General features: G+C 45.1%; 1 protein-coding gene across 2 annotated transcripts; it reads right to left on the reverse strand.

Moving 5' to 3' along the window:
- LOC107189631 lies at positions 1-27,301 on the reverse strand. Of its 2 annotated transcripts, none has more exons than XM_015578202.1 (4): positions 26,955-27,301; positions 2,929-3,097; positions 2,326-2,383; positions 1-741 (listed from the first exon to the last, which is right to left on the reverse strand). In XM_015578202.1, the coding sequence occupies exons 1-4, from the start codon at positions 27,043-27,045 to the stop codon at positions 25-27; spliced, it is 1,035 nt and encodes a 344-aa protein (XP_015433688.1). In that variant the 5' UTR covers positions 27,046-27,301; the 3' UTR covers positions 1-24. The 2 variants fall into 2 exon arrangements, with proteins under 2 accessions (XP_015433688.1, XP_015433689.1); XM_015578203.1 differs by lacking the exon at positions 26,955-27,301 and adding an exon at positions 23,166-23,367.
- Between the last annotated feature and the right edge of the window lie 387 nt (positions 27,302-27,688).

Consider the following 27,688-nt stretch of genomic DNA (forward strand, 5'->3'; position numbering starts at 1 on the left):
TCTGATGGTGCACGGTCATCCCGGTCACGTCATTTGCGCCGCGTTGAAGCCGCGTTTCCGCGGCGTCGAGAAATGTTGCGGTGGAGTGGCGATCTGGTATTGTTGCACGTACGGATTGTTCCGCAGCACGTTGCCGCCTGGGGAGCCGGCCGAGTACTGGGATGGTACCGTGATTATGCCGGTCTGCTGCAAATACTGTTCGCGATAGAGCGCCTGTTGCGTCACGTACTCCCCGTTCACGGGACTCTGGCCGGTGTTGTAATGGACTTTCATGACAGAGGACTTGGCGGACGGTTGTTGATTCGCGTTGCACTCCTTGTAGCTGTCCTGCTGATAACGAAGACCGCCGCCAGTCGGCGAGGAACCAGGCGGTGTCACGTTCTTCAAGCTCTGCGTGGGACTCTGGGTGATCGACTCCAACACGTGTCTGGGCATGTTCGGCGAAGGACAATGATGGGACTCGTGGAGACCGTCGACCCTGTTCGCGTTTCTCATGTAGATCGGGGCGCTCTCCGGTCTACCGCCAATTATGTTTCGCATTCCCTCGCGGTCCTTCGCGGTCAAACTTTGCCGGGGTGCGTACGAAATTGAATTACGGGTGCTCCTAATAGCGGTCGGCGACGCGTTGCTCAAATCGGTCATGCTCGACCAGCTTACGCTCGCTAGCTCCCATTGACGGAGAAGACTGGTGACACGCTCAGCTCGGGCTGTCGTGTCGAGACTCTCGTCGTAGTCCGGGCCCTGGAAAAATCGCGGTTACGAATATGAGAGAACGGATTTTTGTCTTTATCGGTCGAGGATCGTATATGAATGGTTAGAGGGTTCTTGGCTTTCCTTTACTTCGTTTTGTCCAGGTTTCGAGAAGTCTCTCGTCGCAACAGGAATCCAAGAGGCAGATGGAGAGAGTGAGAGGAGGGGGAGATACGGTGGGAGTAGTCAGACACTCGGTGACCTTGTCTGGCCAAAGTCTTCCGCCTCCAACGCGCAACACGTTTGCCGCTCGGTTTCTTCGCCGCGTAGATAAGTAAACGTTCGCTACGTGTATGTATATATAATATATTATATATGTACATTATATACTTCGTTGACAATTACCAATTTGGTACCGCAAATGAGCCGTGAGAACGGTAGTCAAGTATGACCGATACAATGAAAAAGAGAAAGAAAAAAGGACGAAGATAATAATCGAGTACCAGAGGAATGGAAAACAAGGCCGTTAGACATAGTCCAGAGCCAATGAAAATTCTGGAGAACCAATTCGACTTCTTCCCCGCCGTCGATAAATGTCTGAAACCGTTCAACCAGGGAGAAATGGACAGACCGACCGACCCACCGACCGCTACGTGGATTAATATTATTATTGCAACAAGGCTGCCCCGCAAGGTCAACGAAGCCTTAAGGGGACGTCTATTTTACATGGCCTGATTCCAACGCATTCCGCCGATGCGATAGAATACACGCGCATCCGCGTAATTCGAGGCTGATCCCGATCTTTTCCATAACCGGGATAAAAGTGTCGTTACGTGGCGGTGGTGTGCGTGGGAAAAGCGGCATGCCGCGCGCCCGACGCAAGGACGAGACCACGGGCGAGCGCTTTTTAATGCTCCGTTCTACGACTCGTTCTCAACGGTTACCAATTAGCGCAATGTATAGAGCCAAGTACACCGGGAATGGACTTTGGAGATCCAACGATCTCGGAGATTCGAAGTCTTTAGAGATTCGACAATCTTTGGAGATTCGGTACTCTTTAGATTTGGTACTCTTTGAAAATTTGGTACATGTAGACTCATTGGAGATTCGGTAGTCTTTGAAGATTCAGTAGTATTTGGAGATTCAGTATTTGGGGATTCGGTACTCTTTGGAGATTCAGTACATGTAGACTCATAGGAGATTCGGTAGTCTTTGCAGATTCAGTAGTATTTGGAGATTCAGTATTTGGGGATTCGGTCTTTTAGGATTTGGTCTTAGGCGATTCAGTCATTGAAGATTCAGCCTTTGGACAGATCGGGTGCAAAGTATTGGACATAAGGATACCAGGTTCGAAGTTCTTTCGTATCCAGATATTGGGTAGCTAGATACCAGTCTTCGGGACATATTCTCTTCCACTGGCTGCCTCCCACATCAGAATCATATTCCCCACCCGGAAAGTCTCGTATTGTACAGAATTCAATTTGCCATAGTGAATACGAGAAACGGGAGAATCTGTCCTCAAAAACCAGCCCCGCTATGCGTTTTCATTCGAAAGAAATGTTTGTTTCCACCTGTTGAGGAGGGGGGGAGGGATTGACAAAGATTTGACTGGGGACTATCGAAGAAGCAACTTACATTCTCGATCTTCTCATCAAGCATCTTGAAGAAGTCGAGCTGACTGGTGGATATCTCTCTGAAAAAATGGAAAACAAGACAGTGATCAGTTTTACTTTCGCAGTATTATGAACAGGGTCGTGTTCATCTTACACAACTAGAAACCGTATAGAGTAGAATTCAACGAACCACAGGTGTGTGTTCGGGACACGATTCTATTTGATGGATCACGGTTCCCGTGTGCCAATGAAGTATACACATTGTAAAAAAAGCATACGACACAGTGGTAGCGTTCGAGGAGCCGTTGTTTTCGCGGTTATTTTAACGCGGCACTATTATTTATTTGGCAAGTCTATTCGCGGAGCACAGAGGTATGGTGGATGTAAATAACGGATTATGCAACGTGAATCGACCGACGACCCAGAGACAGATATTTCGAAGCTTCAGTCGGAGGGAACACAGTTCCATGGTCCTTTCTCTATAGTAAAGACCTCGACACGTGTTTTTTTTTTTCAACCTTCGACAGGCACGGTCGTCGTCGACACTCGTTCCATGCTTCTTAATCGACAATTAAATATTCATTTTCTAGAATCAATGATTAAAAAAAAAGAAATTGGAACCTACGCTTGTTGCAACAGAGGACCGTTCCCAGGCGCGCTCGGCTTCTTCTTGTTCTTATCGCCGTTCCCGCCATTCTGCTCCTCGTTTCGGTTCACCTCGACCCCGTTGTTGTTCGTCTTGTTGTTCTTCGCGGCACCGCCGTTCCCATTCTTATGTTCCACGGACGCGGAGCCTGAAACCAGTAGAGAGTGCCGCCTGGCGTCAGTAATGAAACAACGGATCTGTCACGTGTGTGCACGCACGCACATTGGTGAAGAAATATGTACATATGTAGTAGGTATACATATAAGCAGAGAATGACTTCGTCGTGAAACGATCGAAAGGAATTCTCTCGGTTAACCCCTGGAGGTCGTGCCGCGAATTGTCCAATTTGCAAGTTCAAGGCAAGGTTGTTGGTGTCGAGAGCGGGTGTTCTCCACCGCTGTGCTGTTCGAAGCGGAAAATACTAGAGGGGAGGGGCACACAGATGCTTTCACAGCGACGAGGGAACTACTCCACGGAAAGGTCGCGAACTCGAGCGTGTATGTGCGTTGCTTAAATTAATCTTTATTCGATATCGCTCCTAAATAGACGGGAAAACAAGCATTCGGCGAAGAGAACGACGAAGTTCGCTGGGGGTATCGGGCAATCTTTCCGAGCGAGTTCAGAGAATACGGTAAATTCTAGATGAGTGTTCGACGTCTCCTCGTCACTGAATATTAAATATTTCATAAACTAACGGCCACATGCGACTGAAACAAATATCATTGGCTTTAGAATTCCAAGTTCTATCACTGCGAAAATTGTTCGAATACGAAACAAGGAATTGTATTGGTTATTTTAATATATATAAATACAATATTATATATTGGTGCATCCTCCCTGTATGTAAACATACAATATTAAAAAGAGTTTGTCGTTGTCGGCACGAGTGCAAGGTTCAAGATTGCGCTCGTAAACACGGTTAATCTTATCTGCGAGAGCTGCATGACACTTTTAAGGGCCGTCACACTCGGGCTCGAGTCCAAGCGGGATACTCGATTAAAATAGACCGACAGCTGGCTATAAATGACACCCGTGGAGGGTTCGACACAGTGAGCCTGGCACCTTACACTCCGTCACGTATTCTATGTACGAGGAGGTTCATATAAAAGGATCAGAGTTCGCGCTAGAAAATTGCAACCCGAGTGAGTCGTGTTGTTTCGAACGGAACCACCACGCACAGGGAAAATCTGGTTGCTCGCGTATTGTATCAAAAAAATCGGTAGAGACATCTCGCCGTAATTATGAAACGTTCCGTTCATTCGTACGAAAGTTCTTGCGAATCGGGTCGATTGTCCGAGCTTGGCCCAGAAGTCGCGTGACGCGTCTGTACAAAAGTGGAGTCACAATAAGCTACGGCCCCTCGTTTCGTTCATTCTGAAAGTTGGATCGCTTTATTCCTGTACCAAATAAAGGCTCCAGGGCTAAAAATTGCCCTAGGCATCATCGTGAAATCTTAGGGCCTTGAAACACGTTGGCCCAAATCAGAACTTAATCCTCATCCGTCCCTCCTTTTTCCAAACTTAATTTTTTCCCCCTGGTGTCAAATTGACCCAGTGATAAAAATTAATACAACGAAGTAATAAATAGTTAAATTTGCAAATTCTTTACCTAGACATGACAAAATAACGTCATTACGTAGGAGAAAACTGTGTCAGATGGACACAAGGGACGGATGAGGATTAAACTACAAGAAGAAATTGGGCGCTAATGCGTTAAAGAACAATATATACGCGCGTGCAACATAATAGGCAAACGTTTGTTATTCAACGATCATCACGCGGACGTGCGTTAATAAATAACAAACGGCGTCTGACAACTGTCAGGGGGAGTGCTATCGTCGTGTCGAGGCAAAGACCGATTCCGTACGTTTTTCCGCGTCTCTGGGAAACAAGTCACCCGCGAACTAACACGACTGAAGGCCTCTCTCGATCGGTAATCAGATCGACTCCCGGTATCTGTGTCGTTCGTGTCGATACGGTGACAGGTACAGGTGTTGGTACAATATATCGATCGATCATCCATGAAAATCTGCATCGTTCCCGATTTCAGAGCAATTACTTCCGACAAGGGAGGAAGTATCCCCGAGACTATAATGGCAAACGAACCAGCGAGTGTGGTCCATTCATTGGCACGCGAGGCGAGACAGAGTGAGAGAGATGTCGATAGGGTGGGGAGAACGAAAGGAGAATGAACTCGGATTACAATGAAACGCAAATAAACCCGCAAGAAAGAGAGAGACCAGTGTGCAAAGAAGACGCTACCTTCACGGGTTGAACGTGTGTAGGTCAGTAGGTAGGTCTGACCAGGGCCGACCCTGGCGAGGGTGCAAAAGGTGCCCCCGTACTTGGGATGGCCAAACCCAGAGGCGGCCGCTGATCATTTATTATACAGGGTGTCTCACCCGATTTTGACATCTTCATTTTCTCGCTATTATTGAATGGTATCGAGCGGAGCATATTCTGATGTTATTAGTTTTTTCGTGAGTAGGCGCGTAAAGGTCATATAAAGGTCAACTTTGTTTTTTTAAATGGAATGAAGTATTTTTTAATACATCAATCGATGCAGCTGAACGTTCGTTATAAAAATGTACTAACCCATGTATATCGAAAAGTTAGTAGTTCAGGAGATATTTCAAAATACCATTCGCTAGATTACTATATGAACATCGTCGAGTTGGTATTAATCAGAGGTGACAAGACGGACAAGAACCCTTCAACGAAGTAACTCGTGCTGCCCCCGAAGCCACAGTGCAATCGCATTAAAACGGGACTTCTCAACAAGTACACCACCGAAATCGATTCAACACACACCGGGATTTTCCCGGTTAATTTCGACCAACAAGTGGATGTCGGTGAATTGGTTCGAAAATTTGTCGACAATGAGAGAGGCGAGTTCGTTGGATAATGGTGGGAGAAAAACTGGTCTGGCTATCGTTCTCACCCGTGGTATAAAATCGAAGCTCTGTGAAGACCACGGAACCGTGAAATTCGTTAAAGGGGGAAACGAATCGAGCCGTTCGGAATGGGAAAACGGTGAGAGAACAGGAACAAAAAATTCATCGTATTTCATTCCCTATTCGTTCTAACGAAAGGGATGAAAACTGTCGTACCGACTAGTGCCTAGGGGACACGACCACAGACGAGATATAAGAATACAACTAACATCTTATGGGACTTGGTGTCCCACAAAAATCACGCTGGTTCGAGCGCACCTCTCCATAAAAGTTTCCGATTTCAGGAACTACGTTCGACACTCTGATAACGCACAGCACACACACACCCATTCTCTACACGAGTTATTATAGCACGGGGGACGATTTGCTCTCCTGATCCGAAGCGATAAGTCTTCGCCTCTGCTTGATCGCCGCTACGCCACGTGATCCTATTAAAGCGTTAATATCATTATCCAACCCTTGTCCGATCTGTTCTTACTCGGTGTGTCACGCATATAGTAGCTGGAACCCGTACAGAGGACTCGTGAACAAGCGTGTTTACCAAGCGTTCTCCGCACTCGCGATACCGTGCTCTCTCCCGCGTGATTGCGAGCAACAACGTGGCCCCAGAAGCCTTATCGAACGAGTTACGTGTCGCGACTTTCGCGGAAAAAAGAAAGCTCAATAAGTTCATAGAACGACCATGGAACACGGCGACCATTTCGAAGTTGTACACCTGGGCTCCGAGCGGGGAATTACTTTCCGATGCACCGAGAGCTTAAAACCTTAAAACCCCAGACCATTAAATAGTTGTTTGAAAATTATGAGACTGATATCAGTGAAACATGGTCAGTCAACATATATCTTGTTATTTTAATCTGGTTTTTCTTTATTTTTTAACGGAACACTTGAATTTCTCAACCAAAAACGCTGATATCTACTAAATTACGGGAATGCTCCGAAGCGGATCTGAGTTCGTCGCACTCATCGAGACATTACTGTACGTTGGGGTCTTTTTTCAGAGATTCCAAGGATTGAAATACTCGTCTGAGTTATTCTATTCGTAACTGACTTCGATCAACCCCGAATTGTCCCGAGTGTCGGCGAATTTCACGGCCGAAAGTGTTTCAGGGCACAAAAAAAATCATAGATCGATCCGCGGGAAATGGTTTTCATTCATCCGACTCGATTTCCGTCAGGGTTCTCGAGCTGGCACGACGCCGAAGGTCGACGTACGTCGACCAAAAGAGAGAGAGAGAGAGAGATGATCCTCGACGAATTCCTTAAAACGCCTCCACAAACTCCCAGCTCGCCGAGCAACAATCTCTCTCGAGCGGATATATACGCGAAAAGTGAAAATAAATCGATGACGCGCAGAACGTGGTATCCCAGGACTTGCCCTCCGCGTAGTAGACCAACATTCCAAACGAATCTTGCTCTCTTTTCCAGCTCGTGATTCCAAGCGTGGCAGAGTTAGTATACTTGGGAAGGTTAAACGATACACCGTGGAAACAAATATATATGTATATCCTGTTTCCTTGAACGAGAAACGTACCAGCCAAGATGGAGGAATTCGGTTAACAGGTTGAACGAGAAATATACTAGCCAAGATGGAGGATTTCACAATCGATTCTGAATGGGAACATTTAACATTTATAAATACAATTAATAGTGGACTAACAAATTTCGAAATCTTAATCGATTAATATTAATGAATTAACGCATCTTCTTGAATGACTAGAGTCTAGTCACTGGGCAATTATTTAATCCCATTGTCTGTTCGAAGGTTATTATCGCGATCTTAGATACTAGTGTGCATTTCACAATCTATTGATTCGAATAAAATTCTGCTCAACTCCGGTGACTATTTATAGGAGTGTTAAAAAATGTTGGCCAAAAAATTTCGCGAATTCATCTCACGTTCCATGGTTGAAGCAACTTCGCCCGTAGTGTTTCATGTCCTTTATCTTCATACGTAACTACTTCGACTCTAAATGCATAGCTTGTGCTACGAAGGGATCTATACAGGCGAAATGGCCGAAAATCATTCATCTTTCTGTCACGTTGATCGCGGAAGGCACGGGGGCATAGCGTGCAAACGTCGAGCACGCGGTCGCGGAACAGGCCGATGACATTAAATTCCACTATTCCCTCCGGTAATAAATCGCGTTTCTCGCGTGACGCAATAATCGTTCAACTTATGAAAACCAGGGCTAAAGTTAACCCCCCGGGGTCTTTGATCTTTCCCTCTTTTTATCGTTAAACGCTCGTCGACTTCCTAGTGGGTTTTTTAATCGAGTCATTCTAGAATATTGAGAACCGTCTCGTAACGCTCGATTTTTTCGTCGACAGGAATCCTTCAAGGATCCGGAAATAGGAGAACCCGTTCTCGCAGGCGAAGGATCGCGAAACGAAACCTTCGTATAACCGATGCGATATCGCGTATAAATACGGGCTCGACGTTCTTAAGAAGCCACGTTGACTCATAAACTTGGTGAAATTTTTCACGTTACGATACTGTTGGCGAGTCTTGACGATGCGTTGGGTTCGCCAAAATGTTCGTGCGGTTGTCGACCAAACGATAGAACTCCATTTATCCGAACTCGTCGACGGTCAAAACAGTTTGGTATAAATAGGTTTCTCCATTATCTACGATTTTGTACGAGTTCCAATAAATTTCGTCCCAATAAATTGAGTTCCAAATAAAAGGAGTTCTCATAAATTACATTCCAACAAATGGAATTCTACTGTTGTTCCCTTCAGGCGGTGTCCTTCAAAAAGAATTTTCAATCGTGGTTAAACCATTGAAATATCGATTAGAAAAAGTAAAACGTAGTTTTTCTCGATGGATCATTGAATGTCAGGAGGAATTGGTTCGCGAAAAAAGCAATCTAAACGGCAACTGTAACCGCGCGCCAGTGTCCTCGAGCGAACGCAACCAACCACCGAAGAAGGGGGGACCAGCAGGAGAGACCGGAAGTCGAGGATCAATGACCTCGAGGCAGGGCAAACATTGTAATAGCTTTCATAACTCACCGATTACTTTGTCGACGCAAGAACGAGAGGCTTATCGTCGCGGATTCCGTTGACCAGCGTCGCCGTTCGTTCGCGTTATGCGATAAATATGTCGAGGACGTAAAGAGAAAAAAAAAAATACGACGACCGCCTCGGCGAACAATCTTGTCGTCGCGACGCTTTTATCGTCCGTCTTCGCGATTTTTCGTCCACTTCGGAATTCCACGAATCAATTGTTATTGCGAACTTCGAATCCACGCGTGAACTTTAAAAGACTCCAGGGTCTTTTATACACGATTCTCGTAACGTGTACGCGGTGGAAATGATAACAAGACCAGTGCACGAGTGTTTTCGCCAGCTCGTTTTATGGACAGCCAAGTATGTAATCGTCGTGACCAGAAGGTTACGGACTCCGAAGCGTGTGCAATACACGTACGGTTCACGCAACGTCTGCAGACAGTGTATATAATAGTTGGAGAAACGTCGATAATAAACTTGTCGGCGCCTGCATAGCTTGTTTTTTCAACGGTCGTTCAAGCTGGTACACTGCTTCGAACACCTGTGCAACCTTGCCTCTCCGAAGGACTACCAGAGTGTTTCGCTCGTTTACGAGACGGAATGGAAGCCGAACGTCTCTTACTGTCTCGAGCAGAGAATTAATATCAGCAGACAGAAAATACACAAATCGGAGCGTTCCATTGTACGGGAAGGTACAGAAGAAATCCCACATCCAAAGTCTCTAACGCACCGTTATGGTCCTCGGAACATTCGCACAGAACTTTCGGTTCCCACGAATTTTCGGGGTGGATACCAAAGTTCTTCTGTGGGCCAACGTTTCCCAAAGGATATACGAAAAGTTTTCAGGTTCCTGATCACTGAGGACGGACATGGAGATCGTCGTTGATCGAAATCGTCTATATTTAAATGGACGCGACGTGTGTGTGACGCGTGGTAACTTTACGTCACGGTTTATATGTGTATACGGATGCCACGTAGTGCGCGCAACTGCTCAAATATACCTGCGTAAGGTCGCGACCGTGCTGCCCGAATGATGCACATAGAGATGGTCATCCAGCGCTCTGGGAGCTTGGCCCACTTTGCTGCTATTGAGTTATCGATAAATTTAGGCGCACGATGCTGCACGCTTTAACATACTCGGGAATACGTAATACCTAGGCTGCGGATTTTTATGCAAAATCACATTTTAGAAGGTTGTTCGCGAAGACAAAAATAAAAGTAGAAATTTCTTTCTTCCCTTGAGTATCTTATTGGGTTCAGAAGAAAATAGAAAACTCGTTGCATATAGCAACGGTTTTGTCCTTCGTTGCATTTCACAGAGACCTGTAGGCTATAAGCTTCTCTTTAGAATCGACAATGGTACCGTCAACAGTCCCCCTGTCATTGCTAACCTACTCGATCTCGACGTTCCTAGGTACACGACTAGCGACCCTTTGACTATTCAGACTACGCGTTTATACAGGGAGAATTGGTCATCGGTCGATCCAATTCACAGGCTATGTGCAATCCAAGGTAATATGTATTTCGAAGACCTGTTTCTGGATCCATCAGACATGTTCACGACTATGGTGTACAAACTATTCGTGGACTGATATAATTAAGTCAATAACGTCATGGTAATAATTTTTGCAGAATTCCTTCGAAAATTTTTTGCAGTATTCTAACCCACTTAAATAAGGAAAACAGATAATCCGAATATTTCCTATTACTACTCTCTGGTTGAGATAGAGGGTTGAAAATTGGTACAAATGTTTTTTTTTCTTGTTAACCTTTGAAAAAAACGTATATTCAATACTCTAACTTCAATAACTCTAACTATATTGCCACCCCCGAAGAGAGCTCGTTTCGCCAAGTTCTATATTCGTTCCCTCTCGAGGATCCTCGTTTCCTTTTCAAGGAGGAGCTCGTCGGTTCCCGCCGGCAGGATATCGCAAGAAAACTCGAGGCATCGACGATCGATCGGTAATTATTCCTCGCGTCCGGTTCTCCGTTACGGGATCAATCGGAACCGACGAGCTGCCGGCGTGAAATGTCTCCAATGAAATGCGAATAAAGCACGGGAACAGAAATAAATTACGGAATATACTCGGCCTTTCTCTCTGGTCTTTATTCTTCGAAAGTTTCATCATCAATGGATTTATACGAATTTGAAAAGGGGACTTGGACCGGGTTAATCGAATTTGTCGATTGTATCATACCTCGAACGGGAGGAAATTATTTTCGATTCCGTCGTAAGAGAGAAAAAACGGGCTTGGAACCTTTTTTATTCTACTCGAGGGGTGGTGGTGTTTCGTTCACCTTAGCAAGCCTGAAACAGACGATCGATCGAGTTGGAATAGCCAGAGTTGGTCATAAATTTTCGGACAAAACTGACGACTTCCGAGGTGAACGAATCACACATACACAGAAAGAACCTCATGCCGACAAGCCTGTACGGTGTAGAAGTAATCGAGCTTAAATATTCGTCACGAACGTAGATCGATCAAACGGTTTAATCCATCGAACGCCAGATAAGCGCAACTTTTCACGTAATGACCGGCGATGGAACAAAAAAGAAACAGATAACCGGCGATAACGAAGAAAACATTTGTGTTCTTTTTTTCTTGTACAGAATCTGATAAAACGAAATTTCGCGAAACGCTCCATTATTTTCGATACTTCGAACTCTTTATGGTACCCTCTTTATCTCAGATTTAAGAAGATAGTTGCTGGGTTCGCCAGCAAATGTTTATGTTGTTTCGAGAACAATTTATATTCTCAACAAAGAGTCACTCTACCTTTAACCTGTTGGATATACAGTTCACTCGGCAGGAATTGACTACCCTGCACATTAAAAACAGCGAAATATACAGGGAATAGTAGAGGGATGCACATTTGAAACGCGGCAGCGTCGATCCTATTAATAGTGGGGCGGGGGGGCGTAGAAAAGGGAAAGAAACGACGACGGTTTTCTTTTCGCTGCCCTTCCCTCGAAAACTATTAGCACGGTTAATAATACCGAGAGGAACGGCAGGGAAGAGGCAATGAAAAGGCGTTCGTTGCTTTGAGCGGCTCGCTGGTGCACGATAAATGCGCGCGCGCGTCAACGAACGAGGGGCATAATTAACTGCGACGCAATTAGCTCTCGCCTTCGACGGAGGTGTGCACATAATCGCCACGGTATTCCATGGAACTGGTCTCCTACCCCGAGATCGACCCAGCCGCTCGCTGTTCGGATCGATCGGAGCTCTGAAAATCGGTTCGACGACCGATTACAGGCCAGGTTCTTAAAAACTACTGTAGGCTAAATCGTTAATATGAAACCTGAATGGGTACATTTTTTTTTTTAACTAACTGTGTCGAATATAGAATGGTAGGTCTAAATGGGTTAAATTTCGAGTGGAACGAATCCTTCTCCTCGGTTGATCGCCTGGATTTTTGGAATTCGAATTAGAGACTGTCGATCCGAATTCCGATCGAATTTCGACGACCCAGAACCTGGGACGAATAACGATCGCCGTAGCGAGATACATATGACGAAACCGTGACGGAATATTGCCGGAAGACGGTCGTTGGTTCACGAGTGGACTAACGTAACGACAGGTGAGCAGGGGACGAGCGATCCGAGCAACCGTAAAATCCGTGAGCGGACGGATTCACCTTGGATCCACGAGCGGTGGATAGGTACACGGATTCGCGAAGGCCGACGATAAAAATAAAAGAGGAAGGAGACCGAGCGAGCGGTCTGCTTTCGTGCAGCGAATAATCCTCAGAAATTTCAATATTTATGAATATCGTGGAATCTTTTGACGGTACATTTGCAGCTGATGACAATTGCATCTATTCGATCGAATCTAACAGATCTGACAGAATATTGGAATTGCTCCCAAAAATATTCGTGCAGTTTGTATTGGTGATACAAGCTGTTTTCAGGCACTCTGAAACACGACTGACTATTTCGATCGAATTTTGAAATCACGTGGTTACTTGACAGCTAAATCCTCGTTGCACACGATGGGAAATTAGATGGATCCTCTAAGTATCGATAATCAAATCGTATAAAACCGTTTTTCCATCGACTTAGCTATGTAGAACTTTTTGGCCAACCATTGCTCGAAAGAATTCGAGTATTACAGTATAAAACATAATTCCCTAGAAATTCTTTTATAGAATGGAAACTACGTATTGTACGTAAAAGACGTCGAATTTATCGAACCTACGAGTATTTCCATAACACGTCCACATGATAGTGATCCTCTAAATGATTTGAACAGCGTAACAAGGAACTTCTAATGAAATTACCGGATAGACACAATATTTCAATGAAAAAAATTGATCGAAATATATCGTAGCAAAATTCTCCACGTTTTCCTTCAATCCATTCCACCCGATGCAAGAGCCTCGGTAAATACGTGATGCGTTCAATCAGATTCGATAAATATTCCGAGAGTATCCGATCGTGGTTCGTCGTCGGTGCAGTTTGCCGAAGAAAATAACCACAGTCATCGACGAAACGCAAAATTTCCATCCTTCAGTGCCCGGTGGAGGAGGTCTTCGATGCAAATCATCCAGTCGATCGATTCCTCCCTCTCTGATCGAGAGTCCACAAGATCACGATACTGACTTCGCGAATAACTGAACTTATGGAGAGAAAAAAAAAAAAAAAAAAAAAGAGTTAGTTTCATTTTCTCCCCCGGTTATGCAGATTCTTCGACGGCCTGGATCAACCGGTATACGAGCCGGAATATTATTTTCCCGTCGAGGTAAAAGCTTCCGGCCGAGCACGTCCCAGCTATTGGCTCATGCATTATTCATGTTCTGTGGGTTCGGGTGTGGGCGAGTTTCGCGTGGCTATAATTCGAAGGGTTCGACCTGCACTTAATATTACAGATTCATATCGGTGCGTGTGCCTAAGTGCGTTGCTAGAGACACCCCCTGTAAATTGAATTCCAAGAGGAGGGAAACGTCGACCTGTGTGTGTCGATAGCGTCTGCCAATTTCCTCCATGGCACTAAGGGACAGTCATCGCATAGAACGAAGTGACAGGCATCACACAGAACAAAGGGATAGATTATAGATTCCACGTAGAACCAAGAGACATATTCTCTATAAAGAATTTCGTAGGAGGCTCCGCCACCTTTTTTTCTACTCTTCCCAGATGGCTTCCGAGTGTACGTCGTAAGCAAAATTATCCGACACAAGAAGGTGCTATGAATCAATCACTTGAAAATTGAAAAAAGAAGTCTACGCGGTGATGAATGATTCATCGATCCAATGATTCTATATTCTCTGAATATACAACCAGTCAGTTTTCAGAGATCGTCTATATTTAGTCGCCGGTATTGAATCGCTATCACGACCAGCATCGCAGGTTCATTAACCCCTTGCTGTACTTTGACGAGTCTGACGCGTGATCAGAATTTTGGACCGAACATGAATTTCACGAGTGAGATTCGTGGTATCAATTTCGGCTATGTATTAGGAAATAAAATTTCCTAAAGGTGCTCTCATAAATGAACTGTAACTTTTAAACAATATTATTTATTAAATATATATATTATTCAAATTGATAAGTTCAATAGTTTTTCTTTAAAAAATTCCCAAAAAATCCCTTATTATGTAACCGTAACACTAGCATAACCCCTTAAGGCGGCTGACCCGATTTAACGATCGTTCGGTTGAATCATACAACCGTCTTCCGAGAATTATGCAATTTAAACGCAGCCTTGTTCGGAATACATCCGTAACGGAATTCCAATAATAACGCGACGTTTTGTTGCGGGAACGCGATTACTCAGCCTCTCATCGTCACGTCGAAGCTGCTCTGTGAAGCCTATGATTCGTTGTTCGGTCGTTCGAGTCAGAACGGCCATTGTGATCGAGACAGTTGGAAAATCGAAAGAAAAATTATTTGTCTATTTATTCACAACGGTGAGATACTATGTGCACGATGTAAAATAACGAATTAACCGATTGGAAGAACAAAAGTGGTGCGTATGTAAAACGCCGTGATTGACCTAGGACGGAACACGACGGAAAGTATGAATGAAGGTTACCCGGCCTTGCGCTCGTTCTCCAAGTTATCAGCCACGATCGCCGTCGATTGTGCTCGAGAAGAACACTTCCTCCTATCGATCTTAACGACAACACTTTGCGTAAAGTCCCGCTTAGATTCCGCTCTTCCAATTTTCGTTTGTCATTACAAGACAGACAGAGTCTGGAATGTTCGAACCGATAAACAGCTGATAACGGCTAATGAAGAGCATTAATGCGAGCCTATACAAATTGGTTCGACGCGAAGTGTAACGTCGGCAGAGAGAGAGAGAGAGAGCATGAATCGTTTAACGGGGCTGAATGTTCGAAAAAGTCGATAAAAGAGAGAGACGGTCGACCGCCGAGTGTAGTAATTAAATAGGTCAGCGCGATAAAGCAGCCAGGGAACGAGTAGAGGGCACGCGTGAACCAGGGACCCCGAGGGGGTGTGGGAATATGATCGATAGAATGCAAACCGGAGCGTCTTTTGATAATTTAATTCAATTAAATCCCAGCTGAAGGGAGGTTTTATCCAGCCGGGCGCGGAATCCGTGTTCACAATTAGATTTGTCCCCTCCGAATCGAGTCGAAGACGACCGTCAATTTCGACCTCGAAGCTTTGGAGTAATCCAATGGAAACGTCGGTTTGGAATCGGCTGGAAACAGGACAAATTCGCAGGATAAGATCGCCTGGACAGCCAAAAATTCAGCAGGCTCGCCGTCCTCGACGAATTTACATACACTCTACAGGGTGTCTCACTCGATTCTGACACCTTGATTTTTTCGCTATTGTTACTCGTAGCAAAACATGTTTCAGCGTAGGCTCGAATGGTATCGAGTGGAGCATATTCTGATGTTATTATTTTTTTCGTGAGTGGACGCGTAAAGGTCATATAAAGGTCAACTTTGTTTTTTCAAATGGCATGAGGTATTTTTTAATACATCAATCGATGCAACTGGACATTCGTTCTAAAAAAGTACTAACCTACGTATGTCGAAAAGTTAGTAATTCAGGAGATATTTCAATTTAAATAATTCTAAAACACCATTACGAAGCGAGAAAATCAAGATGTCAATGTATGTCGGCCGTTTTACCAGCGAGCCCTCGTAAAACCCGCGTCGTTTACAACACAGGCAGCTACGAATCTTCCGCTAAAAATATACCGATGAAATCCGATTCTTAATGGATGGTGGCTGCGCGCATCGATGGAAAATCGAACAGTGGGCCGCCACTAGTTGATTCACCTTCCCCCCGTGTACACACGTACGGTTAATGCATCTTGGCAAGGCAGACACCGGAGCCAAATATAGGACACACCGGGACCTTTCTTTCTATCCACCTCGTGACTCTGTCGGTTCGATGACGTTCGCAGCCGAATCGTTGAATCACCCACCGGCTCTACTCTCTCGTGTGCACGGACGGAACCATTTTGGCCATGATTTAGCCGCGATAAATCGTGATCGGTGCCAAACTAAATCTTCTGCTCCGAAAAACGAAAGAGTTAAGTTCGAATCTTCCACCCGATGGAAGTTATTGGGACGATTCTTCTGACTTTACGGAAATGGAATCACTGTAATTCGATGGGATGGATACCGCGGTGACCAATTTCGGACGCTTTCCAATCGATTGAAACGCGTCAGATGCGAGGAAATATCTGGCAGTTGTACGATATTCTACATTTCGAGTGTACACCCGCCTGCAAACTCGGTTTCCGCTAGGGGAAAACGTGGCGTAAGGCCTCCTACCACTTGGTAAATTTATTTCAAGTACTGAAATAAATGGTAAACCGAATGTTCATTTGGCATACATTTCAATAGTTCCCGATACCAAATAGTAGGAGGCCCTTACTCTTACGCCAGTTTTTTTCTCCTAGTGGAAGCCGAGTTTGCTCGCAAGGGTACAATGAATCTTTGGATCGGGATCGTTTAGTTTTAGGTGTATAGGTGAATAGGTTTTAGGTTATAATCTACTCGAAGACGCGAGAGATATGGGGCAACGGATAATTTCCATGATCGATACACAACGAAGCAAGAAAACAATGCCCGCGCCTCGATCACGAGATTTGACTTTATCTTGAGGCAAAATTGACCTCGATACACAGGGCTATCTATATACATGCCCGACGATGACGATTCCGTGCTCTTTCTACCTCGCCGCTAGGAAATTGATCTTTTTTAGGGCGGCTGATAAGGCGCGGCATCGGTGAATTTCACGTCGACGTGTATGCACGAAACCTCGGTTATCCTAGTTTCGAGCTCGCGTAGAAACCGGACCCAAGCCATAAATAATTCAAAGCCCGTGTCGTGGATTGACCCGGTAAATACCGTAAGCGGAAAGCATTCGATTTTCGCGGACCGGGATTGCACGCGATTCCGCGAGTGCTGGAAGCTTTTTAGGTACACACCATCAATGGACGTTTTCCATGAATCGTTCGGCCTTTTACTGGTGTTTCAATGTAATGCATGCTGAGCTTACCGAAATCTGTAGAATTCATAGGTTTACAATAATAGTAAAAGTGGGCAACTGAAAATGTTAAAATATTTATTTATTTATTTAAAAACACACGTTTTTAAATGAATAAAATTCAATGTATTTACCAACGTCGAGCAAAGTGTAATTTAATTGGAAAATCTAAATTGCAAATACCATCTAATTGCGGGACAATTACACTTGTGACTTCGTTCTACATCTGTTCCCTCCAAAACACAATCCATTTAAGCTCTCATCCTGTTAATCAACTCGGCCCACCCATTGCAATTTCCTCGAATCTTTCCTACTTCCTCTGCTCTCGTGTCCCTTTCTACACACGATATCTGCCCTCCTCTGGCGATCCCTAACAAGGAAACTTCATTACCCCGAAAATTCTGAATTTTTTCAAACTCCGCACAGATCTGTAGGGGAGCTTGACGAAAGATATTTGGCGCTCGGGGGTGAAACCACCCTTGAAAGGTTAATCTGTCCTTTCCCATTTTCCCGTGTATCTCGAAAACTATAGTAGATAACAAAAGAAACTGTTCCAATGAAAACGTAATTGCTTTCCACGCTCTATAAAACAGTGCAATGATACTGTTAAAAATTTGTTTTTCAAATAAACAATTTTGTAACAATTTTGGGGTGGTTTCACCCCCCAAAGAACCGAATATCAACGAACAAAAAACATTGTCCGATACTTCTAGCGAGGTACCTTACAAATGTACAGCGTTTCAAAAAAGAAATCGTAATTTTCCTACTACCAAAATTCCTTCGTAAATGGCGATCCTCGATCGACGGAAGGAAGTGATACGTCTCCATACGATTCCATGACGAGGTTGGAAAAAGAGGAGCGTCCCTCTGTCCGCCGAATGGTATTACACGGATATGGGTTGCGGGGGGGCTCGAATTACCGCGGTCGTAACTGGTTTCCGTGGAAATCAATACTCTCTCCGTAAGACGATTGATGGCGATTCCACGGTGCCCCGGGAGCCGGGGCTCTATATAAGTAAAATAAACGAGAAAGAGAGAGAGGAACTCTCGCTCGCGAGCTCTGCCTCCTCTGGCGAACCTCTATTAAGACGCAGAGCAATTTCTTCGGGAGAGAAACGTAATAAGAAAGAAATCTTTCTCTCTCTCTCTCTCTCTCTCTCTCTCTCTTCCTTCACACTACGCCGAAACCGCTGGAATAAAACCTCGCGCCGAGTAATTGAAATTTATCGTGTACACCTCGGCCAACGTCGATGACTATAATTATTAGCCAAATTGAAATTTACCGACACCTTCGCGTGAATAACTGCGTTCCTGCTCGAAAAGGTGTCCCATCGTTTACGCTAGATTCGAAATTCCAGATGCTGAATTCTCTCTATCGAACAAATGGAAATCGGAGCACGAGTTCGTTTCGACAAACTGAAATTCCCAGGTCGTAGAAGACACGGAACATTTAACGAAACGGGGGTTGGGATCCCCATTTTTGTTCCCAGGAAGCTGGAGGAAATTTTGTTCACGGGAGAACCCCCGTCAAGTTTTTTTTTCTTTCATTCGACGACCGAAGGAAACGCTCTTAGGGGGAGAAGTTTTTCTTCGCGGAGGATCTCATCCGCGAACCAAGATATCGCTCTGCTCCGTCATTGTCTCTGTCGGGAACCTCGCAATCGGAAGCGGTGCTCCGATTGCGGGGGCGTTGCACGATGCTTTAACAAATGTTTCATTCGAAAGTTTCCTCGGACACGAATACAGCGAAACTTCCGTAATTTTTAAGTGTACGCGACTGTTCCATGGGAAAGCTGGAAGTTTTATGTTTGTTTGATAAAAAGTATCGTCTCGGTACATAGAAAAGTTGCGCGTAGTTTTATCCTTTAATTACAGTCGACTCGTCCCAGAGATGAATAATCCGACAGTGATTAGACATTGTAACGATTTCAACCCTTAGACACCATTCGGAAGCTGAACACTCGCTCCAATTACGATGTTCGTTCTTAATAATTTTAAAAAAAAATCCAATTGCCTGTATAAATTTTATAAAATGTCACAACTATAGGTATCACAAAAAAAGCGTACGATGGACGCAAAACGGTAAAAAAAAAAGTGCCATTTTCTTTAAATCATTCAATTTGTTATTCGAAACACTTTATCCGGATAATGAATCTTCCTATCTCTGTGCCCAAGGTTTATATTTTTCTATCAGACTCTAGAGATGGTCTCAAGGATCCCGTGTCCTTGCGTTTCGTGCGTGGGCGTGTCTGCGCTGCTGTTCGCGGAGTGCCACGAACGGTTGAGAACGAACTTTGAACGGAGCCGGGGCGAGCGTATACTCGCGGAAAGTTTATAATCGCGAAAACGTCGGCGCGGGGAGTCCGATAAAAACAACATTAAAGTTCGATACCGCGCGCCGCCGACCGAGAAACAATGAGCTCGATATTTTTTAGGCGATATATCATGTACAAGCTGCCGAGACCGAATGATGCAATTGAGAAGCCGGGTATCGTGAGAAAGTTCGATAAAAACAAAAAGTTCGATTATTTTTCTCACTTATTTCGCACGATAGATTTAGCTGCATTCTAATTGCACCCTGTGTGTCCCGAGGAGGCCTTGCGCGTTTAATGGCGACATTTTCGTTTACGCCTGTTTAGGCGAATCGATAACGAACCGATCAAACACATCACACGTGTTTCGGAATGTATTTTGGGATCTATTATAACCCGACGACTAATGATCCAAGTAAATTCTCCGCTTTGGATATTGTATAGTCTTCTGCTACGAATCAGAGACTTCTACCGAAATGTAAAATACCGGTATTATACCGATATTTTCGGTTGTACTGACAGAGCAAATAAATAATCGTTCCGTTAACAGAGAAGAATCGCCGGGACGTAGATCCGACTTCTTTCAGTCGAATTTCCGAGAATACTGCGCGTCTTCGTCGATTTACATGAGTTTTTGATATGGAACAAAACAGAGGTTCGCTTTGGTTTAAAAACACGTCGGACAAACAGGAAGAACACTAATCGGTTCATTAACACGAATCGAATCTTGTGCACTTTTAATCGCGTCGCGATATTTAATCACTCTCAATTACAGTATGTAACGGAGCGATGCACAAAGCTCTGCTGGCAGGGTGGCTCTTGGTGAGATAAGGCTCGGTTTCGTGTATGTAATAAAGGTTTTTGTTAGTCAATAACAACGAGATATCATCGAATATCACACGTCTGTGTATCGTGCTATACAGCGCGCGCGCGCGAACTGCGGCGGCATGCTTTGTTCTTTGTGAAACTGTTGCGCAGAAAAACGAAATCCTCTCGAGCTACGCACAAATAGGAGAACAACGCGCTTTTCTGCAAAACCACTAGTACTAATATCCCGGTGACGTCTTAAGCCCCACGTAAATTCTGCGAATACTCCGCTCGAAAGAGTGACAATGCTGATTAGCGACATTAGAGCACCGGTATAGTCTATACGATTCCCCAAACACCATTCAACTTTTTTCCACCCGCCGCGCCGGTTTAATCGTTGTTTACCCGCTGAAACGTTTCGAAGACGTTGCCAATTACGCGGGATCCTAGCTGTGTGTTATATTACCGTTGCTCGAAAACATCGGAGCAGAGCCTTGAATCATTTCGAACACTTTCTTTCCAATACGGAACCCATTTACGATACGTATATCATACACACTTTCGATAATACCCGTATTATCCAAAGCTAAACCACTTCATTCGGCCAGATGCGCGCAACAATCATTCAGACACAGTAGATTTTACTTTTTTTTTTTTTTACACACCTGTACAACCGACGAATCCGCTGGGACGTACCGTTGGTATCGCGGGCCGAGCTAGCAGAAAGGCCGGATGCAGGAAGAACGAGAAAAGTAGATCGTTGACGAGCACGGACGATCCTCGAAATAAATTGTTCATTTGCATCCTATTAACCCGTGAACGAGATGCTGCTGGTGGTAGCTGTTCTGTGTCCGTCGTCGTCGGGGAGACGCGACGAGCGAGGCGACGGCGGCGGCTCGATTGTAAGTGCTCGCGCGCAAAACCGGTATTTTTCACGCGTCTCTCTCTCTCTCTCTCACACTACGCCATTGCGCGCAATATCGTCGTGGGTTCTATGTATAGAGTCTCACGGGTGTCACGAGCCACCACGCATTTTTCCCCCCGTTTTCCTCGTCGCGCCGCGCTCGGAGGGGAAAGTGACGTAGTCGCCGTAGTCGTGGTCGTCCTGCCGCTGTCAGAATAGATCGAACCGGCTCGATCGGTGAAGACGCGTTCTACACCGCACACGCATAGAGACCGCCTCCCCGGGACATTTGGTGGGGCTCCGACGATGACCCTGGAGACTTGAAATTTTCTCGAGAATCAATGGATATAGTCTCGATGGAAAGGACAATAGTGTGGTCCGTGATGTAGAATGTAGACCATTGATAACAGGCCCTAATGATACCTGAAGATAGACGCGTAGTAGTATGCCCGTTTCTATGTTTACTGCATAGTCATTGACAGTGAACTAAAGCGGAGCGGGGAAACGAATTGTGAAACGGAGTTTGAACAATTCCTACGAACCTGAATAAAGTCTAAAAACCCCTTGCATCTCATATTTCTATCAAATCCCTTTAGTTTAATGCGTAAAACACCTGCGTAATTTAGTTTCCGTTGGTATTACGACCGCAATCTCTTTTACAGATAGTAGAAACGGAAGGGAAACGGTCCACGGAACGAGGGGAACGAGAGAACTCGGAACACAGAGAGCGACGGTTGGAGTAGACAGGAATTCAATTCAAAAGCGGCTACGTCGCGGAGGGGAGATTCATTGCTCGGATGTGAAATTCTCCTGTCGACGAACGCATTACGACGCAGTTACACGGTACAAGGTTGCAGATGGAGATTTTCATGTGTCCGATTTAACCGTGTACCGATAACAACTCCGATGAGAATGCTCGGAATAAGCGTCCGCCTCGTACACCGATTACAAGGCCGTCCCGAAACGACGTGACATGTCTACGGTCACGTTTACACCGGACCTTCTATCTCTCGCACGGAAACGCACGTTCCTTGTTCCACGTGATTGTTTGGCATTCATAAATCGAATGCGTCTAACGGCCCCGTACTCGAGCCTCTATCGTTAGTTAGATCGTTAGTTCTATAATTAGCATACGGCTACACTGCAATACACGATAAGGCCTGCAGTGATTCCCCTTTTCCCCACTTCGAGTGTACTCGAAATGCAAAGCAGGATTACCATCGGCGCCGGTTACACGAGTCACGACGGTACGATGTCGACGCAGAGAACCTAAATACCAAGCCGTTAGAAACGTTTACACGACTTTTTTTCCAGCGGAGGGTGGGTTAATAAACTCGGAACAATGCAAAAGCCGGATACGTCGTGTTCTGCTGAAGCAGCTGCGTGACTCACGCAGCTGCAACAGAGTGGCTCGCTGGCGCATTCCACAATTCTCTTCTCCGAAAAGACCGCGAAACGCGAGACGGGGCTTAAAATTAGATGCAGCCTAATTCGAGCGTAGCAATTACCCATGGCACGAGTATATACGCGGCGTTCCGAACGGTCCTCGGGACTACACACACTATCGCGCACCCATCACCGATCGCGACATGTTTACGGAAGGCTACTCAGAGGAGACACACGTAAAAGTCTAAGTAACCACTATAAATAACCGGTCTTCTTCGTGTCAATAACGAGACGTATCTCGCCCATCCACGCTCCCTTCACCACGAGGAGATTTCAATTTCGAAGAAACTAATCGAGAGAGCTTACCTTTCGCCCTGCGGGCTAAGTGCGTTATATTTTGCCTCAACACCTTCAGCCACATCCTCGTCCCTTTTCGTTTGCTCTCGAAATCCGACGTCCTGGTAGAACGGGAAGTACTCCAGCCAAGGGAAATGACGACTCGATGACGCGGCGGCGGCGACCCAGCAGCACGAAACAACCGTTTCACTGTCACCTGGTCGGTGGTGATCGGTCTTTTGCGCGCCGCCGGTTACTTAACCTCACTTTTCGCAACGTTCGTAGTGGCGCGCGGATCGGTATATGTCCAGAGATCACAACGATCGATAAACAACGACGCGGAACGACAAAAAATAACGGAGAGTATCGAGATCGCGTTCACGGCACGATACGGGGGCCACAACGAACGATCCTCACACACGAAATTGCTACGAGAGACAGACACTGACGCTAGAGAGGCGCGACCCTTTTATAGGCGGAACAACGATCACGTAGGCAACAGTCTCGTGTCGGTTGCTCTACTACCGAGCGCGATAATATCGGTCTCGGGCCTTGGAACTTGTCTTGTTTACTCAGCACAGACGAATCACAACGCGAGCACTCTCTAGCACATTTTGACGAGACACACTTGTGGGAAAGAAAACTCGGGGACGCTCTAACATCGGAAACCCGCAAAACCAAATCGCCGCGTGCACAACTGAGAACAGTTTTAACCGTTTCGCGCGCGGCGTGCATGCCGCTCCCGCCTCTTCGAAACGCGACGGCAACGTTGCGGACCCATGGAAACTGGCAGTGAGGCACGTGCGCGCGCAACTTTTCGCGGTGTGGTACGTTGGGAAAATTGAAAATCCGCACGATACGACGCGTCATAACCGCGAAATTCGATACTTTGGAAACATACGGAAAGAAGTGACAATGAACTAGATCTTCTTTCTCTCGAATTTTAATTTATACACGGGACGTAAGTTGTAAGCATGAAACAAATATCTGTCACGCCATGATGTTTATGCGCAATGCATATGCGCACGACCCGCCGCGCGACGAGCTTTATATGGATATCTATATGAAATTATAATAGTCGTGCTGTTGATAATTCGGTAAACAAGATTATTTTTGTATTTTTTTTTTCACGAAATTTCGGCAAGGACCATCGATAAGATTCGAATAAACAACCCGAATGTTAGCTGTTTTTATCTGCCTTGAAACAAGACGAAATCATCCGTAAGGTGGCGACTTGTTCGTCAATGGGGCAAATTCCAGTTTGGTTTAGACCAGAGCGCAGAACCCCCACCCATTCACACTACTCTCAGGCTTACACATCGACGATAAATAATCGCTAATATTATTTAACTATTATTCAAGTAGTTAACACCCGTCCAGGTATATAACTAACGATGCAAAATCTTGACATACGCGTGCGCGCGAATTAGACGACGACAGGGTCTCGAGGCGCCGTAAGCGAAGCCATCGTAATGATATAAATATCAGAATTATCGCGCGAGTATATTTAGCTCGCAGACGTTCAAGCCGGTAAACAACAAACCACGATCTGACATACGATTTTCAGACGCGGGAGGGGAAGGGGTTAACGGTGAATTGTTTTCTTTTCGCCTTTCGATTCTCGAGGCAGTGAGTGACGCGTCGCGTTTTATAATCGTCATATAGATATAGACCACGGAACCATCACGAGACGTTACTGACCAGTGAAACGGGGCAAACAAAAAAAAAAGAAATAAGGAGTCGGGGCCGCCACGTCGGAATAAATTCGTTCAACGGGGACAAAAAAGCACGCGAGAGAATTATTCGAAGCTTACAGCCGATCTGGGTCGCGTGACTCCACGAAATGGAAAATCTATCGCCGCTTTAATCGCCAGCTGATAATTTATTCCTAGTAAAATTAGGCCGACAACACACACACACATACACAGCGCTCGAAATAGACGTGAGCGTTTTTGTTCCGGGTATTTCCACGAAAAGTAAAAGGCCCATCGGTTTATTTCTGGATTATCCGTACGCGCCGGAAGACGCCTATCGACTAAATTTTTCTATTTTTCCCACGGATCCACGAAAAGTGTGCCCCGTAGGTGGAAACGTGTGTGTGAAGTCGTCCCGTCCACTTCGTCGCCTTTAACCTATTAAACGGCAAGCGAAGAGGGTACACAACCGAAACAACTGGTTCCTGAATGTCAATTTATGGTTCGGAAGGTTACGGGCTCCCTTTTCGCGCGCGACCTAACCCGAATGGGGGGGGCCTAATCTACCTCAAACGATGTATGCAAGGTACGCGAAGAAGAAAATCGATCGACGTCGGAGTACGCGTGCGTGTACGTGTGCGTATCTACGGAACGTGTGCACGTACGCACGTCCTCGTCCTCGCTTCACTGAACTGTTATTATGATTACGGTATAAAATCGTTCGACAACCTGATTCGACGAAGCCCTCTTATCAAAACCGTTTTGTTGTACCCACAATCCACGAATCTCGCGCGCGCGCGATCAATACTCTTGTCAATTATCTATCGATGAATCCGAGAAACAATCATCGGGTGAAATTTCATTATGCCCGTCGAACTGAAATTATGACAGAGTCTCCAATTATAACTTTATCTATTATCTCCTAGGTGTACGTAAGGAAAAACAAGAAACGTCGGATAAGACAAGTCGTGCTATTTTCTTGTTTCAAGAAACAGATATACCTGCACCTTTTTCTAATCTGAACCGTGAGTCAACGGTTGCTACCAACTACGCGAAGATAAAGGTGTTAACCCTGTTTTGTTAGAGCGGAGCTAGGCTGTCTTCGATTGACAAACCGTTGAATGTTTCTACGGTAAAAATTCTACGTAGACCAATTGCACGAAGCGAACTGAACCTCAAGGTAGAACGGCGAAATCTCACTTTGACGTGACAAAGACGGTCGTTTGTTTAATTTCAATTCCGTTCCGAATCATAACTTCAAAGTGGAATTTCGATGATAAATATCGGTAACGAGCCTCACTTTCCTTCTTCGTCTAACAATAACAAAGAGGAATTAACTATTCTTGTCATAGACTTACCAGTAAGAGAACTGAACGCTTTTTTAATGAGTCATACTCGAAATCATACGATTCGAACAGTCGTTTAAATGGCACTCGTCGAACAGCTATGCGTTTTGTGGCGAAGGATAAACGGTGGCGATAATCATAGAAATCGTTCGACCCAACTTCGACGAGTAGCAGCTCTTGTGACGGGTGTCGATCCCCTAAATTGAGACGCGTCTGTTTAATTACAGTCGTCGGATCAACGATTATGAGGCGGATCGAATTTGGCGAGCAACGACGTTAATTACATGAACAACGCCGGTCTATATGCCGGGTCTGATGACTGTAGCTAAAGGGGGAGGACAGTTGCTCGCTACGGCTATTACATATTTACTCGGACGACGAACGTGGGCCAAGATCACGATACAGTTTACGAGGAAGAGATTGAACCGATGTTGACCCACTACGGCGCGAAAATGGAGCTCGATTTAACACTTTCCCCCGGACATTATCTAGCTCGTGTATCTGTGGAAACAAAGGATACTCGTTCTTTTTTTTTTAAGCTAAATGAGTGTGACACTCGCCTCGTTAAAAAAAATACTTATTATCATTAAAAACTGCTCGACTGGAAACGATTGAAAAGTTTGCAGATATAGCATCGATTACGATACAGTTCACACGAAGACCGATAAAACATCTCTCACCTAGTTGCACATTGAACCGCGTTCGGTTTATCGATTCGACTAAACTGAAATCCAAATGAAAAATATCTACGATTAATTAATGTCGCGTACAACACTCACCCACTGAATCGCCATTCTTCTTGCCGGTGTTGTTCTTGTTCTTCTTGTTTTTCGGATAGATGTTGCCAATCTTGCTCTGACCACAACCCATCCTGCTCTGTTGCGGGCCGGCGGTTGCACTGACTTCACTTCTCACTGATTTCCGATTACTCGGGCGAGTCTCTTTGTTACACGTCGATTATTATTACTCCACGAAAAGACGATTGTCCCGGTCTACCAAGAGTTGAGAGAATATCGTTCGTAGAAAACAATGATCGTGTCGATACGATTTACGCGATTAGGCAGCAAAAATTGTTCTTCTTACTCGATGTATACATATAGATACATATACATATATATATATATATATATATAGATTCTTGTCTCTACACGCGAATACGTAACTAGAGTAATGTGTATAACAGTAGGAAAATCCGAATCAAGGCGAGCACCGGGCGCTGTGGTACATCCACCCCGGAAATTCTTCACAGTGGTCGCAAATGATCGACTACATAAGATCCAGTATAGATATGTGTACGTTTAAGGACATTTGACGAATTTCCAGAATCTAAGGAACACGATATGCAGCCGGATGAACGAAGGTACGTACTTCTTCCGGTAATTTATTTTTCACTAAACAGAGAGGAAAAGCCTAGGGAACCCGAAAAGGTCAGTCTTTGCACGAGACGGCAGGTAATATGAACAGTCTTTGATGATTACGTTTCGCCGGACAGACGAAGGCGACACGAACAAGG

Source organism: Dufourea novaeangliae, unplaced genomic scaffold (assembly GCF_001272555.1).
Source record: "Dufourea novaeangliae isolate 0120121106 unplaced genomic scaffold, ASM127255v1 scaffold165, whole genome shotgun sequence".
NCBI lineage: Eukaryota > Metazoa > Arthropoda > Insecta > Hymenoptera > Halictidae > Dufourea > Dufourea novaeangliae.

Bases quoted from the DNA above. Each gene is read 5' to 3' on its own strand.
- LOC107189631 (XM_015578202.1), bottom strand. From the start codon at position 27,045: ATGGGTTGTGGTCAGAGCAAGATTGGCAACATCTATCCGAAAAACAAG. The intron at 3,098-26,954 runs GTGAGTGTTGTA...TACTGGTTTCAG, and splicing joins GAAGAATGGCGATTCAGTGG to GCTCCGCGTCCGTGGAACAT. The intron at 2,384-2,928 runs GTAGGTTCCAAT...CCATTTTTTCAG, and splicing joins GGTCCTCTGTTGCAACAAGC to AGAGATATCCACCAGTCAGC.